The sequence below is a fragment of the Thunnus albacares genome, chromosome 3 (genome assembly GCF_914725855.1).
Source record: "Thunnus albacares chromosome 3, fThuAlb1.1, whole genome shotgun sequence".
NCBI lineage: Eukaryota > Metazoa > Chordata > Actinopteri > Scombriformes > Scombridae > Thunnus > Thunnus albacares.
Genome location: NC_058108.1, coordinates 22,730,618 through 22,751,846, shown reverse-complemented (window position 1 = coordinate 22,751,846; position 21,229 = coordinate 22,730,618). Strand labels below are relative to the sequence as shown.

The following is a 21,229-nucleotide window of genomic DNA, read 5'->3' as shown; positions in this document are numbered from 1 at the left end:
CAGTGGTGCTGCAGGACCTGGATGGGCTGCCACAACAATAAAAATTAGAAGTTCTGGCTCCATTTCCACTAGCTGTGTCCCGATTGTCAACTGTAGCTGTCAAGGTTGCTAGACGACAAGAGCACTGCTGATGCAAGGGTAAGGGCGGAAACAGCTAGTGACGCAGCTGGAAATCCTCCTTAGACCAGACCATGTCATTTAACAATGCTCGGTTCTGGCCTTTGTGGTCTACAAAGAACACACCTTTGTAGATAGCGTCTTTGGAACGATGTGGCCCCTGCGAATTGGGACACAGCTATAGGTTAGAAGTCAACCAGGAAAATACTGTAGTGTGCAAGAATTTCTCCATGCGGTCAGACAGAAAGCTCCTCTCCTTTTTGCCTTCGCGTTTGTGCCTTGGAGAGCCATTGCTTTTTTACTATTATCAGGTCAGACTTTTGCTTTTCTGGTACACCCCAGCAGCCTACTGGTTAAGACACATGCCACATAACTGTAACATCCATGGTTCAATCCCCCCTTTTTTTTAATTAAAAAAAAAAAATTAGAGAAAAATTTAGAGAAAGAATTATTAAATTATTAATTAAAAAAGACAAAAACAAATACTGACCAAATACTTGCAAAAACTTTTCCCATTGCCATCAGCCTCAGCTTTACTTCAGTGTTCAGCTCAAATTAGCAAATGTTAAAGAGCTAACATGTTAAACTGCTGAGTATTTTATTTGCTTAACATTAACATTGTCACTTTTGACATGTTAGCATGCTGACATTAGCATTAAGCTCAAGCGATAACCCATAACCTCTCTCTTGTTAAGTTCAAAGAGTTCTGGACAAAATCTTGTCAAAAATTCTATTATAAAAGCAGACTACAGAAATCCTGAGGCAGCCATTCGTCTTTGTGAATTTGAAAAGATTTGCCTCAGGAAACAGCAACGCATTTTGGTTCTCTGTACAGTAGCATGCATGTCTGAGGAACATTATAATAAAAACCTTTTTTTAACTTTTTGTAACAGTAACACTATTTTGTAGCAGCCACTGTAACTGGCTGAAACTGTGTTTTACATAAATCATTGTCTTTGACATTTCAGTGCACAAAAATAACTTCTCTTGCGTCAGTGTTACAGAACAGAGAACTACAGTATATTGATCATTATAAATTCTCCTTTTGTGCTCTCATTGGAATAAATTATCCAAATGTAAATTTAAAAGCTCAGCAGGGATATTGCTTCAGGCAACATTCCAATTTAGAAAAGATGTCCTTCCATATGTTGGAAATTAAAAGAAAAAAATAAGTACTTAATTGAAGAGACAGTCCTGCATTTTTTAGGAAGTAGCAGCAAGATCTATGTCTAACCTGATTGCACAACTAAAAAAAATAACACGTGTTATAGAATAATGGGAGAATTCATCTGCAGAGTGACTGGAGTGCAAGTAAAGCTGTTTGTGAACTGTTCAATGCTCACATAATCAGCACATGTTCATATAGCTCTACTACAAATTGTGGCTTTTGCACAGTAATCATCATGTGCTTTAAGCTGAAGCATATATACAACATTAGTGTTGTGACAGAGGTATGGGTATGATAATTTTTCAGTATTAAATGCGATGGTTAATCATCATATTTGTCATCACACAGGCATCATCATGCCTTTGATAGGATCATTAGAATCTCATAATTACAAGGTTTTAAGAAGTGTTGTTTTGCAGTGAGTCTATTGGACGATTTGAGGTAAGAGAACCCTCCCCTCCTGCCCATCATGACCAATCCCACACCTGAAACTCCTTATCTGAGTCTTATGATAAACCTCAGTAATTCATCAGACCTTTCAGTCATGCAGGTCACAAAATTAAAGGTCAATAAAAGGACTCAATTGTGCTTAAATGTCATTCACATCTCTGTGGACCACACCAATGTCCATTTACTGTTTGGTCAAGCTTTACTGTAAACCATTAATATTTAAACCCTATTGGCATTCAGAAGTAAGCCTGATTCCTCATACTTAGTTGTTATGAGGATATTTCATCTGATAGAACCTGAGATTCTGACAATTATTAATTTTATTAATACAGTAGTTTTGAGGTACAGTATGAGTATTTTTGCACACAAAGAGTTGCTGCTTTTTCCATTTTATGGGATTTATACTGAAAGAAGCCATTTAGTGTGTTGTCACATCTCTCTGCTAATTAACTTGTACTAGCATTTTAAACCATCATTCAACCATACATTCAGTTTCAATAAATCAAAAAGTTTAATTCAGAACAACTTTTTTATCCTTTCAAGGGCAATTGCACATTGTCGTTGGAATTTTCCTCTTAATAATAGATAAATTCAAAGGGAGCATCTGTCTTTTCGGAGTTTTATTGCAATAAACATAGTTCACATTTACAGATGTGGATCATCCACTTTGCTAGGCTGAAGGAAATACCGTATGAAGTTCAGTGTTGGTATTTGTACATACAGCCGCATGCGTCACAATTATCCCATATTCATCACCCATGATTAATTAATTCACCATATCTTCAGGGAGTTTCTTACAGTCTTCTGAGATTTTAGAGTTGAAAGCTGAATCCTTATCTGCCTTCACTCAGACTTTCCCTCTCTGCCTCCATCTAATCAGTAACAAGTAAAACTTACAGTGACCACAGCTGAACTTTGATACCTGTTGGGTACATTTTCACACAGGAAGCAGAGATGTGACAGTGTGTGACAATTTGGGCTATAAAGGCTATAACATAACCTTAAAACAATAACATAAGAGTATAAGTTTGCATTTCACACATATTTTTTTATTTGTTTTTTTGTTGTTGTTTTGTCTTGATATTAAGGGATTTGCATGATTGCACAAGGGTCTACTCTGAAGCTTTATTTATTTCATGATTTTGTTCAAACAATACTTGTCATTTATATCTCTTGACAATATCTACATTGTCTTATTATAGGAACTCTGAATATTTCTACTCAGGGAAACCACAATAACATTTAAAAAAGATTTTAAAAAGATCTTTAGATAGAACTGGGCAATATGGTTGAAGTCAACATCACAATATTAATAGTATTTTTCCAAGTTTTTATTACAATTTGAAATTATTAGTTTGGAAAACAGAATTAAAAAAACAATCATGCTGTGATCATATCACAATACAATTCCACTGATAGTCATTAAGCAATAATATTGAATTATTGCCCAGTCATCTGTAGACAGTGAATAAAGGTAAATTAACAATAAATAGATTTCCTTTACATTTTTTCAGAGCCACGCATCTCAAATGAAACACCAGTTGCTGGTAATGCATGATACACCTGAAGCTCATTCATCCATCAATTTCAGTTTGCGAAATAACTGTTCTGTAAAACAAAATTTTACAATCCCATGAGGTTTCATCATCAGATTTCCTAGCATTGCTGTATTGTTTGGGCTTAAATTACACAACATACAGTGCTAGACAAAAGTTTGGAAACACTTCCTCATTCAAGTGAAAGGTAAATGTGTCCAAACTTTTGACTGGTACTGCATATTAGATGAGATATTTCCTTTATTCTGGTTATCAAGTCAAGTGTATTTTATTGATTGAGTCGAAAATCACAAATTTGCCTCAAAGGGCTTTAAAATCTGTAGAGCACATAGCACCCTATCTCCTTACACCCTCACCAAAATACCTTTAACAGGAAAAAAGGAATAAAACTCAGGAAGAACACCTTTTTGGTACCTTCTAACTTCATAACGTCTCCATCTTATGTTCTAATTTGTTTCAAGACTGTGTCAGAAAGGTATTCAAGTAACTTTATGGAAACTTTTTAGTCTGTACTTAGTGGATTCAGTACATTGAATTGGAAGGTGTGTCTAATTATCTAAGGACAAAATATTTGGTTCACTACATAATTATTAGGTAGCACTAACTGTTTTCTTTTAATTACTATATATTTTTTTTTTATTAGTGAGTGCACAAAAGAAGAGTGCTAGACCTTTACAGTATGACATGTGAGAAAGACAGTCTCTGCATTAGCTGGAGGCAGGTTCAGTCCTGACAAAACTAACACTGCCTCAAGTCACAATCAGTTTTTATCTTGTGTTTATTCTGAAACGGACATACCTGAAACATTATGCAAAGCTTTGCCCATATTACTTCAACGTGTTTCACAGTTGTTGGAGGTCTGTGGTAAATATGTTATTTCCCCGTTACAGCAACTACAGGAGTGTTTTCTCAAGGGAAACAAATATAACAAGGTTGAAGTTATGTGAGGCCATGACCAGCACTTCCTTGTGACTGTAAAACCAGGAAAATCACTCTTTGTCTTTTTTCCCATTTCTTCCCAGTTTGCAGCACACCTGGTCAAGGTGAACTTCCCACAGGTTTGCATCCTGGATGGAGGGATCAACAAGCTGAAACCCACTGGACTCCTGACGGTCCCTTCCCCTCAGATCTGACCTCGTATCCCAGCTGTTGGTCAAATTCAGCTTCACATTAAGAGGAGTGGAAAAGATTTTTTTTTTTTTTTTGAGTGGAAAAAATTCCAACATTTTATTGTTTTTATATTTTTTTTCACAAATCTTAATTAAACTGTGGTGAAAAAAAACTGCTTTGAAATAATACTCTTCTTAACCCAGTTTTTTGCTCAAATATAGAGCAATTCTTAATGCGTTTTATGTCTCACAACAAGACAAACATTTTTTTTTCTTTGAGAAACTGCTATGTGCTATAGTAGCCTTGTACTGATAAACTGAGCTGCCTTTGACCAATACAAATAGCTTGATGTATGTATGTCAGCCTGTCTGTTCTGAGCCCATTGATCTAGGGAACTGTACTGTATGTTTTTGTGAGAAAGAATAAAAATGACAAAGTGGTTTATGCATTTGATGATTTAATTACTAGTATTTGCATTTATCCTTTTTACATGTCACTGAATTGTCTCAATATACTACATGCTTGTCATGTTAGAAATTCTATCATGTTTCTATTAAAAAAAAAATCTGGATTAATTTCTAGTTGAAAGTGTTTGTTTTGGCATTTAATCAAAATTAATATTTTTAAATGGACCCACCTGCAACAGTAACTGGTTTATCTTGCTCAAATAGACTTCTGCTGCCTTTCTGATGCCAGGGTTTGCATCATCTCTGTTTTTTTGTTGTTTTTGTTTGTTTTAGTTTTTTTTTTTTGTGTGGGTTTTTTTTTTACGGGTGCAGTATTTGTTCATACATGTCCAATATTTCATCATCAAAACTGACTGTTTTTACTGACTGAACACTCCCACAATGTCATGTATAAAAAGAGTATAAAAAGAGAAATCATTAGTGATAGGTTCAAAAGAGCTTAGCTCAGCAAAGGAACATCTTGATCTCATTAACTGAGGTAAGAGAGATGCTTTTTGGAGTGATTTCGATTAGAAACGACTGGACTATAATATGTCATAGACACATTTCTCCTCCCCACCAGGATTCTTCTGCTTTCCAGAGTGAAAATGGTGCAATATGAAGTGACCGTCTTCACTGCCGACCTGATCGCTGCCACCACTTTTAACAACATCTTTATTAAGCTGGTGGGCACAGATGGGGAGAGCGACCGCACATGGCTGGTGGGCTTTAAGGGGGCTGCGTCCTTCTACAAGGGAGCAGTAAGTCTGGACTGTCTCCTTCTATGTTTACATTTAGGCTACAGCACGCGGCCTTAACTTTGCCTATATGAGATTATAGATATAGCCTATTTGAGAAGTGTAGTGTTAAAGTAGTCCTGCATTAAATGCCGGTTTAGAGAAGCTGATATAAATCAACTCAGCTACAACTCTACAACCTGTTTTCTGCAAGGAGTTTTATTTTGTCCCATATGTTTGAGTGTTGGTCACATTTTACGCTTTTTTGTCATTTAACACCGCATTAAATGGCCATTATCAGTTGAACATGTATGTTTTATGGTGTAACAAAATTGTGGTTAAGGTCTGGTTAGGTTTAGGCATGAAAACCACTTGGTTAGGTGTTAGGCAGAGATCATGGTTTGGGTTAAAATACCCGGTTTTGTTGCTAGAAAAACGACCGCAAATGTCCCGACGTCTCGCTATAAAAACGGTTTTGTTGGTTGAAATAAGAAGCGGTCGGTGGTCCCGAGGTGGTCTCGAACCGTCCTCCCTGCTGTTTGATGCTTTCCAACTTTCTCAAACTTCTAGCCAACCACTAAACCCCTCCGTATCCTAGTAAGAGAGCCAGTTCATATAGATGTCATCTGAACTACGTCACTTCCCCGGTGCTACGTATTAAACGTATTGAAACGTAGAGATTTAACATATCCGTGGTTTGCAGAAACGTACGATGCCAACATTTTCTTCTGGCGACTGGGCTGTTTGTCTGTCATTATACATGGAGTAATTGTATGCTAATTATTGAGATGTTACAGTTCAATTATGTGTTATTAAATATGCTTCACCTGTTGTATTTTTTTTCTTTTCAAACCATTTCTGTTATTACTCCAGGTATCTTCTTTTTCTGTGTCCTGCCCTAACTCCATTGGAAAGCTAGTGCTGATAGAAGTAGACAAACAGCGTCTCCCACTATTCCCAGAAGATAGTTGGTTCGCTGCCAAGGTGGAGGTGAAATCCCCGGAGGGAGACATCTACAAGTTTCCCATCTACCGCTGGATCATTGACAGCAAAATTCACCGGTTCAGAGAGGCAACAGGTTTGTGGAAACTTGGCTTGTCTGACATACTGTACACCTTCACTGACCACAGAAGAGATGAAAGAAAGGAAGACAGGCTCTGCAAGCTAGACTATAAGAAGGCTGGAGCAAATTCATGCCAATATACTGTATATGTAAACAATTTTAAACCTTTTTTTTTTATTTAAAGCTCTGAGAGTCTTTGAAGACAACCATCATCTTGGCAGGTACAGTCGGCAGCAGGAGCTGAAGCAGCGAGAGGAAGACTATCGGTGAGAGCTCAATATGCATGTATTGTAGCATAATGCAAGCCCCAAACAAAAATGCATCCAAACCTCATACACCTTTGGTTTTGGTATATTCATGACATATAATGACAAATTAACCATCATACAAATACTTGAGTTTTATTATGCTTGCATTCTCAAAATTTAAACTCTAGATGCACTGGATCCTAGACTGTCCAAATCTCTTCAACACTCTGCTCTTCTCTGTTTTTCCCCAGCTGGGATGCATATGCAGAGGGAATACCCCACAACATAAAGGCAGAAGACCCTCTTTCTCTGCCTTGTGAGGTCCGCTTCTCCTTCACCAAGACTGTAGAGTTTTTTTACACTGCATCGAAAGGGTGAGGTCCACAAATTCTGAAAGATACATATATATATATTTTTTTGTTTAACCTACCTGCCTACCATTCAAATTGATTTAAAGAAATAGTTTGGCATTTTGAGAAATACACATTCATGCACTGAATTGCAGAAAATTAGATGAGAACATACAGTGGATGCCATTCTCATATCTGTCTGTTAAATAGGAAGCTAAAGCCATTTGTCTTGTGACAGACAGCGTTTGTTTTTATTTTCTAGGCTGGTTGAGCTGAACTTAAAGGGACTGGATGATTGCAAGGAGAACTGGACTGACATTGATGCTATTAACCGAGTGTTCTGCTGCAGAAAGACTGACTTATCAGGTACTGCACTATCATGGTATAACAGAACACTTAATAGTGTATGTATAATAACACACAGTACATTCAACTGTATTCATTGAGACATTCAACTGTATTCCCTTAAGCTACCTAAAATATAGTGTGCTACATAAAATATTATGATTGTTTCTATTCTGGAGTCCATTTATGTTGTGCCAGGTGTTAAATTTTTTTATAAAATGTGACAAAGAAGGTATGTATGTATCAAAATTTTTGGATTTTGCAATTTAAACTATGAACAACAAACTAGAAACAGCATCCAATAACCAGTATGAAGTTAATCTCTGCTCTCTTTCCAGAGTATGTCCAGCAACATTGGAAGGATGATGCTTTTTTTGGCTACCAGTTTCTAAATGGCGTCAACCCCATCTTGATCCAACGTTGTACAGCTCTGCCTAACAACTTCCCTGTCGATCATATCCGCATCAATAATCACCTCCGTGGTCCACATGGCTTGCAAGATGAAATGAAGGTGATTTTTTTTCTCATTCTCCTGGAATGAGTAAACTGTCTCTACTTGATCTTAATATCAGAAACATGATATGTTAAACTTGGAACTTTGACTTGATTACCAGAATATAGAATATCTCATCTGATTGACAGTACCAGTCAAGTGAATGGGAAGGTGTGTCTAAACTTTGGACACAAACATATTCACTTTGTATGTAATATCCACATTTGAGTCATTTGTCATCCTCACTAAAATTTAAAACAGAAAGGCAACATATTCCTGTGTGACTACAAGCGTTTGGATGGAGTGAAACCAAACACCATCAATGGCAAGAAGCAGTACTTGATGGCTCCCCTCGTCCTGCTCTACAGTACACCTGAAGATAGTCTGGTGCCGATAGCTATTCAGGTAAGATTAGCACAAAAATATAGCTAATCTTTTAGCTGTAAATAAGAATATTGATTAAGGTGGCCCTCATTCAAATGTAAGGTGTAGGTTCCATCTGCTGCGACAAGAAACATCCACCTTGGAAAAAGTGTCTTTGAGACTGATATTGGGTCCTTCGCAAGTAGAAGCTGACATGGCTGAATGAAGTAGATGTCAGCTATGACATGAGTTGGTCATTTTCTCTAAACTCAAGGAATTCCTTCTGCTGGGAAAGGCTGACAGACTAGCAGTTGAGTCTGATGCAAACACAAGTGTATTCCGTTTTCTTTACATAGACACAAATCACAGATTTGCCTCAAAGGCCTTTACAATCTGTACAACATCCTCAACATCCTTTGACCTTCAAATTGGATCAAGAAAAACAAGAAGAAATCCTAGAAAGACAATTCCTAAAAATTTGTAAGTACTGGTCATGGATTGCATAATGACTTTATTCATTGAATGAATCACCTTTCTTCTTCTGTAGCTGAAACAGACTCCAGCAGATGACAATCCCATCTTTTATCCTTCTGACTCTGAGTATGACTGGTTGACGGCAAAGATTTTTGTGAGAAGCGCAGATTTCAATGATCATCAACTCAACGCTCACCTGCTGCGCACTCACCTGCTGGCTGAAGCTTTTGCAGTGTCACTCCTGCGCAACGTGCCCATGGTGCATCCTCTGTACAAGGTAACAGAATGGGAGAATACTGAACTCGCTGTATTTCTTTTATATTTTTCCAACTTGCTGATTTTGGTATCCTGTATGAACCATAATATTTTAGTGTATATTGGCATTGCAAGATTTCTGACTTTGTTGTAAGGCAATACTGTTGCTAACATAGTTCCATCTTTCCCTCAGCTCCTCATCCCTCACACTCGCTACACTCTGCAGATTAACTTCTTGGCTCGACTTCTCCTTATATCTGAGAACGGAGTTTTCACAAAGGTAAGCGAAGACCAACATGCAAAGTAAACCATTACCTAAACAATGTTTTATTCAATATCATGTACAGTATTTGTCTCTAACTATATTCCTTACATTTTCAACTGTTCCTCAGTTTGCATCTTCTGGTGGAGAGGGAATGATCACAATCCTGAAGAGGTCACTGTCCTCAATGACCTACAGCTCCCTCTGTATACCAGACGACATTGCTGAGCGTGGGATGGAGGCTGTGCCCAACTTCTACTACAGGGATGATGGACTCAGGCTGTGGGATATCATCCACAGGTAGAGCATTGTGTTTATTATTTATATGATACAGGTGTAAAATAATTGTTGATTTAGTGGCGTGTAGTTATCATGCTATATAAATACTTACACCTTGTGAGACTGCATTTAGAGACCATGAAGTACTCTAAAGTGAAGAAAAAAACATGTTTTGCACAGTGTGTCAGAGATGAGGGTTAGGATTAGGGATGACATGAGAGATTTCAGTTCAGGATTTGCTTTCCTTTTCCACTTCCACTTAACCATACAGTACCAGTCAAAAGTTTGAACACACTTTCTCATTCAAGGGAATGGGAAGGTGTGCCCAAACTTTCGACTACTACTGTTACTACAGCAATGTCATACAGAAACTAAGCAAACAAATGGATCACATGCTTTCTTTGACTGGAGCAATGGTGATGAGGACAGGATCAGATCAGCTGGCCAGCACAAAGGCTACACATCTGAGTTAATGAGATTGCTCCAGCAGGGAACACCAATCCTCGCAGGAAAGTAACCAGAAAATACAAATGTAGGATTAGAGGGAAATTTTGTTCCACTGAGTTCATCCCATTGGATGGGCCATCCTAGCCTGATATTAAGACTGAATAGCTGTTTTGTTACCAGTCTTTTATTTATATCCACTCTGTGGAGCTAAGCTTTGTTTTGCCACTATTAAACACTAGTGGCTGTATCTAACTGCTCTGACATTATTTATGTTTTACATTGAGGCTGTATTAGCCAATATATGGTAACCTTAGGTTGAGAAATTTACAGAGAATGGCAGTCAACACGGAGGATACAATACATGTTGTCTATGCAAAGATATTTTGATGTTTAGATGAGTAAACATGTATCACAAGTTGTCCTAATAAAGGAAAATAACAGAGTTTATTTTGGTTCTTTTATGTAACTCAGTTTTCTTGTAAAGGATTTTTATCATCAATCTAATAAATCCATAATTTATTAGTCATATTGAAGTACCTCATTCTCATCTCCTAGAATGTCTCAGTTTCTGTGGGTTTATTTCCTCTTCTTCTTCTTTTAGTTCTTGGAATGTCTCTACTCCTTTCTCTGCTCTTTATCAATGGCTTCTTTGCAGCAATTCTTTTGGTTAGTCCAGCTTAATGCAGTATCCTCTGTGTGTGTTGAAATGTGTAAAATGTAAAATGTTTGTCATCAGTTCTTGTTGTAAAGATGTGTTGATTCAACTTTATAATAATTTTGGAGTTGTGGTGCAGTTGAATTGTATTGTATTGAACTGAGAGGTGTTTCTAAAATTTACAGTAGTCTGCCCTGGTTGATATAAATAGGAAATGCTTTTCAGTATAACAAAACAAATCAAAAACTAATCATGTGTTGCCTTAGTTTTAACATTTCTCGATCCATTAAAAGAAGCACTGTAGTGTTTTTTCTGTATTTGATTTACTGTTGATTTTCCCTTGAAATATGAAGTGGCTTTGGTGTTAGATTAACAAAGTGTTAAGAGAGAGAGATGACAGTACAGTAGCACTGTAGCCCTGATAGATGGTATCTGTTGAAGATCATAAATTTGCATTATAATCTGTACGGGACAGTATTAGACAGAGAGGGTTTGGGATATCCCTCCATTATTTTAGAGCTTTTAGAGCTTTCAGTTAAAGTTGTATGGTCCACTGCGTCAAATATTGCACTGAGGTCCTATAAAGAATTCTCTGATATCTGCTGCAAAAGGGATGGCCATTAAATGATCCTACAAAAAAGACTGTTTTTCTACTACAGTGTGTATGAAACATCTATAATTGAGAATATATAATACAAAACACATTTCTCATAGGTTTGTGCAGGGAATTCTCAGCTACTACTACAAGAAAGATGATGAGGTCCAGCAAGACTCTGAACTGCAGACGTGGATTCGGGACATTTTTGAACATGGATTCCTTTCCCAAGCAGGCACAGGTAGGCTTTAAAGAAAAGATTCATCTTCATGATATATGTTGCTTCATGTTCACATGTATATACCATTATATTATCATAATGCACACATAAATCAAACTTTACTTGAATCATCTAACACAGTTTTTTCTTTCTAATTCTCAGGAATCCCTCAACGTTTCTCCACTGTGGATGAGTTGGTCAGGTTTGTCACCATGGTGATTTTCACCTGCTCAGGCCAGCACTCAGCTGTCAACTCTGGACAGGTGAATCATTGTAATTCACTGGCATGATCAATTACAAAATTTAGATTATAGTGCAATGTGTTGATCAGGTTTTGTAGTTTTCTCTGAACTGGAGTGAGATGCATGAATTCTGGCCAAAGAAACATGACATTGGACTTTGAGCCTTAAACATAAAAAACATTCTGTTTTTAAATGTACATTTTGCCATCTGAAAATGTCATCGCTAAAGAGCTTCAATAATACTAACAATTGTAATGCTACACTGTAAATGATCCATATCCATACTTTATTCATTGCAGTTTGACTACGGTGGCTGGATGCCCAACACTCCCATCACTCTGCAACGTCCTCCACCAACCACAAAAGGGACAACAAGTGAGGCCACGATGCTGCAGACATTACCCAAGGTCGATGCAACAGTTCAGGGAATGGCAACAATGTGGCTGCTCGGCAAGCGGTCCTCTGACTTTGTAAGTTCCCAAATTACATAAATCACATCTCATTTTATGTACAACTTGAGTAAAATAGGTTAATATGTCATTGAGCCAATAGTGTATGTTTTATTAACATTAAAATATTACTGAAAAATATGTTTTAAACATATCATTGATCTCATCAGGTCCATCTTGGTCACTTCCCAGAGGAACATTTCAGAGAGGAGATTCCCCGCAGGCTGATAAAGGATTTTCAAAAAGAGCTTGAAGTTCTAAGTACAGACATCAAAACCAGAAACAAGAATCTTGATGTCCCATACACATACATGGATCCAAAGGAGGTAGAGAATAGTGTGGCCATTTAATATCAGGCAGTTTGACCTCCTCAGCTGTTGATGAAATTCAGTTTCACATTAACAAACGGTGAGGGAGGGAAGAACATCATGCTCTGTTTTGTGCTGGTGTTAAAATGGGAAGAAACTACTCTATGTGATAATCATATGCAGATTTGTGATTTTTTACAGCCTAAATGATTTAAGTGTGGTGAAAAATTACCATTTTTAATCATAATCCACATGTTAAATCCTCTTAGTTTTCCACTGAATATACATTGCAGCTTATTATAAGTTGTATAAACGTAAAAGATAAGATGTAAAGCTGCCAGATTGATGCGTTTCTTACAAAGACATGTATCTTATGCAAAGTGTGAAAAAAGTTGATTTTATTCTCTCTCGTCTCAACACAAGAATGAATGAATCAGTTCTTCTTCTCTGAGTATGTGTAGTTGTAGTTTTGCACTGCTGTGACCAATACAGCTTGATCTGTACGTGAGCCTGTCTGTTCTGCGCCTGCTGTTGTAGAGAACTGTTTTAAACCTGAACGTTTGTGTGTTTATCAATAAAAATGATTTCACAACCAATATTTACATTGTTTTACAGTTTTCATTTATTGTTTTCAGTACCTTGTTTACACGTCACTGATGAAGACACTTTCAGTTAAGCCTTTACAATGAACTTTATGTAGAATAGGAACAAAAAATGAATGAAAAGAATGATGATTGTCAGGGAAGCCTTCTCTTTTACTGGATACCAATTGTATGTATTGTTTTAGCTGTTGATCTGTAAGAAAAATACATATTCAGTGTATGTTTCCTTCAATTCTCTCAACATGAACAGTAGAAACCCTGCTTTGTGTTGATGAACCTGCCCCAGGCCACTTTGGGATGTCATAATTAGAAATGCTTGACAGCACCTTACCAATACTTGACAACAATGTTGTGCAAACGTGTGTTTTTGGCCTCTTTGGCCTTCCACTGTCCGCATGCAGAGCAGAGCGGAGAGACTGAGATTTGCAGCTCTATCTGGAGGGTTGGAAGGTTCTCTGTGAAATTTAATTCAAACAAGCCAAGTCAGTAATAAATCTAACTACTGTACTGTATGCTAAAATGGATTCAGTAATCAGCATATCCATTATCACAACATTAGTCAAAAGTTAAGTTGCTGGCTACAGCCAGCAACAGCTGGCACATGTATCCCTTAATTTGTTTTTCAAGTAACTAAGGTCATCACAAGACATGAAGAGTTGCTGGATCAGCCTGCTGATAGAAAATGAAAAGGCGGGCAAAACTCCAAAAACATAATTATGACAGAATCAGTTGGAGGGAGAGAAATAGAGACTGATGGTGTGAGATGACCCAGTAATTGCCACAATTCCTACTTTTTCTTAATATCTCTCTTAATATTTTATGTTTGAAAACAAAAATATAGTACAAAACATTTCACTCAGTAATATAACATGCCTTTTATTATGTCCTGTTGTCATTTATCTGCAGAAGAAGTAGTGTTTTCATGTGGGGACCCTCATCCACTACCCGCCCCTGCCACAAACTTCATGCTAACCCAGTGACCACATCTATAATCGCAGGTATTAACTAAGGGAATCCAAAATAATTAACAAATACAAACAAGTATCAAGAGAATATACATTTTAATAAACTTAGCACAAAAAGTAAGGAAATTTGTGTTTGTTCCTTTTTTGTAACAATGCTTCTAGGCAATAAATCTTATACCGTTGGAAAGCCTGTTTATTTCCCTGTTAAATGGTGCCAATCAGGCACCTGATTGGCAGCACATGTAATCATGGGCCCTGCTACAGTGGTCAATAGGTGTCTGCTCCAAGAATTGGCATGCTGTGTTTGATCTGGATAGGGTCCGTGCGATAGGGCAACTTCAAGCAAAACCAAGTTGCGGCATTATTTGGAGTGAGCCTTAGAACCATCTCCAAAGTGAAGGCCAAGTTCCATATAACGGGGGATGTCAGAGACAGGCCGCGAAATGGGCGTCCCAAGAAGACGACACCCCAAGAAGACCGTTTCCTCACCCTGTCAGCACTTAGGTACCATAAGCTGTCTTCTACAGATTTGCAGTCAAGGTTTGCAGGACGACGGCTTTCTGCCCAGACAATCTGGAACAGACTGCACGCAGCCAATCTCCAGTCTCATAGGGCTGCCAGGAGGCCTGCCATGACTGCCCTTCACCCTCAGACCTGTTTGCGCTGGTGTCTGCAACACGTGCACTGAAACCTGAACATGTGGAGGAATGTTATGTTCAGCGATGAGTCCAGATTCTGCCTACGGCAGTTGGATCGTAGGATCAAAGTGTGGAGAAAACGCGGAGAATGCTATGCTGATTGCTGCACCAATAGAGTAACATCTTTTGGTGGAGGCAGTGTGATGGTGTGGGGCGGCATCTCCCTCACTGGAAAAATGAGGCTTGTCATCATTGGAGGCAATCTCAATGCAGAGAGATATTGAGATGAGATTCTGCAACCAGTGGCAATCCCATATCTCCACAGTCTGGGACCGAACTCTATCCTTGAAGATGACAACGCTTGCCCCCACAGAGCGGGGTTTATCAGAGACTACCTCCAGAATTTGGGAGTGGAGAGGATGGAATGGCCTGCCAGAAGTCCTGACCTCAACCCCATTGAACACTTGTGGGATCAGCTTGGGCGTGCTGTTCATGCCAGAGTGACCAACACAACCATGTTGGCTGATTTGCTACAAATGCTGGTTGAAGAATGGGATGCCATCCCACAGCAGTGTGTGACCAGGCTGGTGACCAGCATGAGGAGGAGGTTCCAGGCTGTTGTGGCTGTGTATGGTTCTTCCACACGCTACTGGGGCTCCTGTTTGTTAAATGAATAAATTGTTAAATTGCCAATATGTCTTGTTTCTTCAAACTTCAATCATCCAATCCACCAAACACCAAACGAGATTCAATGGCAGAATAAGCTGATCTATCTGTGCTGATTCAGTAATTACTGTACATTGTACTTTACTGTACAGTCTATCTTATGTAGGCGTGTTTATTGCAGTTGCCTCTTACTCTTCAAGTTAGTGTCAGTGGGTGACACACCCTAAATTCAGTATTTTTAAAAGGAGGTTTTGGATTTATTATTTGAGTTTTTTAATGAATTCTGCAAAAACATAAACTTTCAGGTTTAGAGGTTATATATATTACACTAAATTTGCCCCAGGCTTCAGTTGATCGATCAATTTCAGCCTCACGTTAAGGAAAGGAGAGAGTTGAAATGTTATTTTATTCTGTGCTGATTTTAAAATATAATTGCTGTTTGCATCTTGGAATGCAAATAAAAATGAACAGAGTTTTTAGAGTTTTCATTTGTGTTTGAATTTTTAAATTTAGTTTGTTTTATTTATTTTTTTGTTTGTTTGCAGTTTCTCCCTTTTTTAATTGGTAACATATCAGAAAGTGACACAGGCAACTTAACGGTGGTAGGCATAATAGAACATAAAGACACTGAGTCAAATATTAATTAACAGAGACTATCAGACAGACAGATAGTTGTCCTTTTCTTATCAGCTTGTTATGTGATGGAAGAATAAAATACTAATGCTGTGATTACATTATTGAACTAAAACATTAGTTGATATCAACAGAGATCATTGTTTTATTCTTTTATATCTCAACACAAGAATGAATACAGTGGTTCCTATTGTTTTTCTGCAACAATTTAACATTAACCATGACAGTTTAAACTCTCCCTGCCTACTCCTCAACTTGCGTTTCACATAATTATTTTCTCATAATTTTCAGATTAATCTCAAAATGAATCTACTTGGATCTATTACACTGAAATTTACATTTTACCTTTGATGGAGCTCAGGGAACATTAATTACCTCTATATGATTTCATGTTGTTAACTTTTTTAATCTAATCAGTCCAGTGTGTAGAAAAGCACTGATATCCAAAAATAGAACAGTATAACAAGTGGTTTAAGGTGGCCTTGCTGTATATTTTATGCACATTTAAATGTGTACCAGATAAAAAATGTATATCAAATGAATGAAACAAAAGTCAATGTAGTATGTTCATATGATTTTGAGATGGAATGTATCTTCCTAAATAAAAGGGACTAAAATTGCTCTGTACACTTGTACACATTTTGTGATAAGCACAGTTTCATGCCAAAATATATTCTTTGCACGCCTCTTCAGGTGCAAAGAAACTGACTTGATTCTTGCCCTTCACAAGCTTTGTGCCTGCACAAAAACAGAATATTGAGTCTCTCTTACTCTCTGTTTCTCTTTTTGCAGGAGTCTACATTTTCTGTGTCCTGCCCTACCTCCCTTGGAAAGCTACTGTAGTGCTGATTGAGGTTGACAAAAAGCCTCTCCCACTGTTCCCAGAAGACTCATGGTTTCCCTGCAAGGTGAAGGTAAAGTCCGCGGAGGGAGACATTTACAACTTTCTCATCCACTGGTGGACTGCTGACAGCAAGGTTCAGTTATTCAGAGAGGGAACAGGTTTGTTGAACTGTATATGACTATTACAGTTTATTGTACGGTGTACACTTCTGCTGTCCAACAAAAATAAGAGACCAGAAAAGTCTAATTTCATTATGTAAGAATGCATGGTGATTAAACCTGTTGGTTACAAGATGTTACAGCAATATTAAATCCTATTTTTTATAAGCTCTAAGAAACTATGACAAGAATCATCATCTTGGCAAGTACAGTAGAGAGAAGGAGCCGAAGCTGAGAGAGCAACTGGATAGGTGAGAGCTGTGTTGTGTGTTCAAGAATCACAAAACCCTGTGTTGATTCAATGTCATAAAGCCCTGCCCAGTAGCTTTCCTGTCACTGATGTCATGGTGTTTCTCAGCAATCTGAGCTACTTAACTGCAGAAACGCAGGTATGTTATTCATCCCTACTGACAATAATTCCATCGCAGCTCTTTTGTGTGGACAGACTATGGACAGCAGAACTGCAATGAAATGTTGGAGCAAGCAAATGCCCATTGCCCAATATGATATAGCACGGGAAAATGTTTTTCTGATTTGACTTAAGATAAAATTCAGTGCTGCTTGAAAGTTTGTGAACCCTTTAGAAATTTATTTATTTATCCATAAATATGATAAAATGTGATCAAATTTTTACACAGGTCCTAAAACTAGATAAAGGGAACCCAATTAAACAAATGAGACAAAAACATTAAACTTATACATTTATTTATTGAGGAAAATTATCCAGTCTTACATATTTGTGTGAGGCAAAAGTATGTGAACCCTTGCTTTCAGTAACTGGTGTGACCCCCTTTTGCAGCAATAACTTCAACCAAACATTTCTGGTAACTGTTTATCAGCCATGCACATTGGCTTGGAGGAATTTTAGCTCATTCCTCCTTACAAAACAGTCTCAACTTGGGTTGTTGGTGGGCTTCTTTCTATGGACTGCCTGCTTCAGGTCCTTCCACAGCTTTTCTATAGGATTAAGGTCAGGACTTTGATTTGGCCATTCCAAAACATTATCTTCTCCTCTAACCACTGTTTGGCAGAGCAACTTGTGTGTTTAGGGTTGTTGTCTTGCTGCATGACCCACTTTCTGTTGAGCTTCAGCTCAAAGACAGATACCTTGACATTTTCCTGTAGAATTAGCTGGTACAACTCAGAACTCATAGCTCCATCAATGATTACAAGCTGTCCTGGTCCAGAGGCAGCAAAGCAGCCCAAACCATGATACTGCAAGCGCCATGTTTCACATATGGGTTAAGGTTCTTATGCTGGAAAACAGTGTTTGCTCATTGGCAAACACAATGCTTGTCATTCAAGCTGAAAAGTTTGACTCATCCATCCACAGAACATTTTTCCAGTTGCCTTCTGGCTTATCCATGTGGTCTTGAGCAAACCGTGGATGGCAGCAATGTTTGTTTTGGAGTAGTGGCTTTCTTCTTGCAACTCTGCCATGCACACCATTGATGTTCAATGTTCTCTTGATGGTGGACTCATGAACATTGACTGTAGCCACTGTAAGAGAGGCCTTTAGTTTCCTAGACGTTGCCCTATGGTCTCTTGTGGCCTCCTGGACTATTACACGCCTGCTCTTGGTGTAATCTTTGTTGTTCAACCCTTTCCAGTCCTGGGGAGGATAACAATGGTGTTGGATGTCTTCCATTTGTACACGATCTGCCTGACAGTTGACTGGTGGAGTCCAAACTCCTTAGAAATGGTTTTGTTACCCTTTCCAGCCTGGTGAGCATCAACAACTCTTCTTCTTAGGTCCTCGCGAATCTCATTTGTTCTAGCCATTACACACTTCCACACACCTGCGTTGTGAAGTTCAGACTTCGATAGTGGAGACTGGGAATGTGCAGAGAGCCCAATATTTGTATTTATATTTGTTGAGGCAGCAAAATTGTTAATATTTGTATATGTATTTGAATAAAAGTGGGTATAGGTGTAAAAATACAGTTTTTGTTTTTATTATTATTTTTATTATGTTTTTAATTTTAGGATATTAAAGTGTTAAAATAAGTGTTTATTAATAAACACCTTATGAAGGAGGTCCCCACACCGGGTCACGAATTCAAGTCTCCTAGATCACAGATGACTGCACTGACTACTAAGCTAAAACCAACTTCAAATACGATTCTTGCTTTGCACTTTTCATTTATTGCCTACCTTACTTTGTGGAAAGAAGAAGGGGAACAACAGGTTATGGAGAGTCCCTTGAAAGCACTTCACTTGTGTCAGTGGCTCAGCTTTATCTCTGGAGAACACTCCCAACTCTGGGAGTGATGTCCAAATAAAGAAATGTGCATCATGTAGCAGGTGGATGTGACTCCCCATGTGAGACCTGCTGATAGATATTACAGCAGAGTAAAGGAGAGAGACTGAGATAAAGATGTCACTGACCTGCGCGCTGGTATTTAACATGTTTTTTTTTCTCCACAAAAACAAATATTTTTTAAATATTTGTATGACATAAATGTTTGTAAAAGACTACTATTTGTGTTTGCTTAATAACATTTGTATTTGGGCCTCCTAGTGGAAGCCCAGATTTCTCTTCTTTAAATAAGGCAGGGCCTCCCAGACTCACACTTGATTGTCATCCCATTGGTTGAAACACCCAACTATAATTTTCCCTTCAAATGAATAGATAATCCTAGAGGTTCACATTCTTTTGCCACACACAAATATGTAACATTAGAACATTTTCCTCAATAAATAAATGAGCATGTGTAAGATTTTTGTCTCATTTGTTTAAATGATGTCTCTTTATCTAGTTTCAGGACTATGGATATCTGATCACGTTTTATGTCATATTTATGCAGAAAAAGAGCAAATCCTGAAGGGTTCACAAACTTTCAAGCAACAGTGTATAAAAGGGAATCACAGTTCAAGTGGTTGAAAACTCCATTTAGTAAGAAAAGCGTTGAAAAGAAAAGCATTTTCTTTTAAATTTGTGACTGGCCTTACACTTAATCTCTCATCCTCATCAAAGTGTGCAGAACTATAATTCCTCTAAAATTCTGAACAGAAAGGCAACATATTTCTGTGTGACTACAAGCGCTTGGATGGAGTGAAACCAAACACCATCAATGGGAAGAAGCAGTACTTGATGGTTCCTCTTGTCCTTCTCCACAAAATACCTGATGATAAGCTGATGCCGATTGCTCTTAAGGTGAAACTGCCTTTGAGATTTACATGATACTTGAGTTGAACATTAATCTGATAGGCCATATCCAACATGAATTTCAGTGGAAGACAGTTTTGACATTTACTGCTAGATAAAGCTGGTTTAACTGACTTTGTTTATTGGACAACGGGCATTGGATTTATGGCCTTTTTTGAAATGTTTTAACCATAAACTTTTCTTTATAGCACCATCACATGGACTCCTTTAGTAATATTTTGTCAGTGATTGTTATGTAATGGCCTACCTAATATATTTTGTATTAAATGATACTCTTGAATAGATTGCCTGTTATGTAATAAACCACAACCCAAACATTGAGTTTAGACTTATTCAGACACAGGATTGGATTAAATGGACTAATTCACATCATAGTGTATGAGATGCTTAGAAGCAAACATGTTTCTTAGTTTCATGGTGTTCCCTATGTATGTATTTAGATATGTTACTGTGCTTACTCCCACTCACAAATATCTCAAAAATAAGTCTACTGGTGTTTGGAAGAAAGTTGAATGAATCTTTGACATTTAAATGAAATGTCATACTCAGTCCAACTAATATCTTAAATACATAGCTATTGTCCAGCATGGTGGGTTTAAAGTTACCAAGCTACAAAAACAAATGCAATGTGCAAGGTTTGTTGCAACTGATTGATAAATGAAAACTGCTTTTTGCAGCAACTGTAATGGCAGAAAGTAACCATAATGGACTTGATTTGATGCAACAAATGCAATGTGCCAGGTTTGTTGCAATTGATTGATAAATGAAAACTGCTTTTTGCAGCAACTGTAATGGCAGAAAGTAACCATAATGGACTTGATTGGACATATGGAAATTATTTTAGAGCTTGAGCAGCTGAGTCAGACAATTACAGTAAGCATGGGGGTGAGTCAGACTGTGTGAGATTTTGCCTCTGAATTTT

General features: G+C 37.7%; 1 protein-coding gene across 1 annotated transcript; it reads left to right on the top strand.

The window, feature by feature from the left end:
• Window positions 1-5,172: 5,172 nt before the first annotated feature.
• On the top strand, window positions 5,173-13,230 carry LOC122979541 (arachidonate 12-lipoxygenase, 12R-type-like). The gene is made up of 15 exons (XM_044347062.1): window positions 5,173-5,346; window positions 5,431-5,608; window positions 6,458-6,662; window positions 6,832-6,913; window positions 7,147-7,269; window positions 7,508-7,611; window positions 7,929-8,101; window positions 8,345-8,488; window positions 8,994-9,197; window positions 9,369-9,455; window positions 9,568-9,737; window positions 11,533-11,654; window positions 11,796-11,896; window positions 12,175-12,345; window positions 12,495-13,230. The coding sequence occupies exons 2-15, from the start codon at window positions 5,456-5,458 to the stop codon at window positions 12,672-12,674; spliced, it is 2,019 nt and encodes a 672-aa protein (XP_044202997.1). The 5' UTR covers window positions 5,173-5,346; window positions 5,431-5,455; the 3' UTR covers window positions 12,675-13,230.
• The last annotated feature ends 7,999 nt before the right edge of the window (window positions 13,231-21,229 follow it).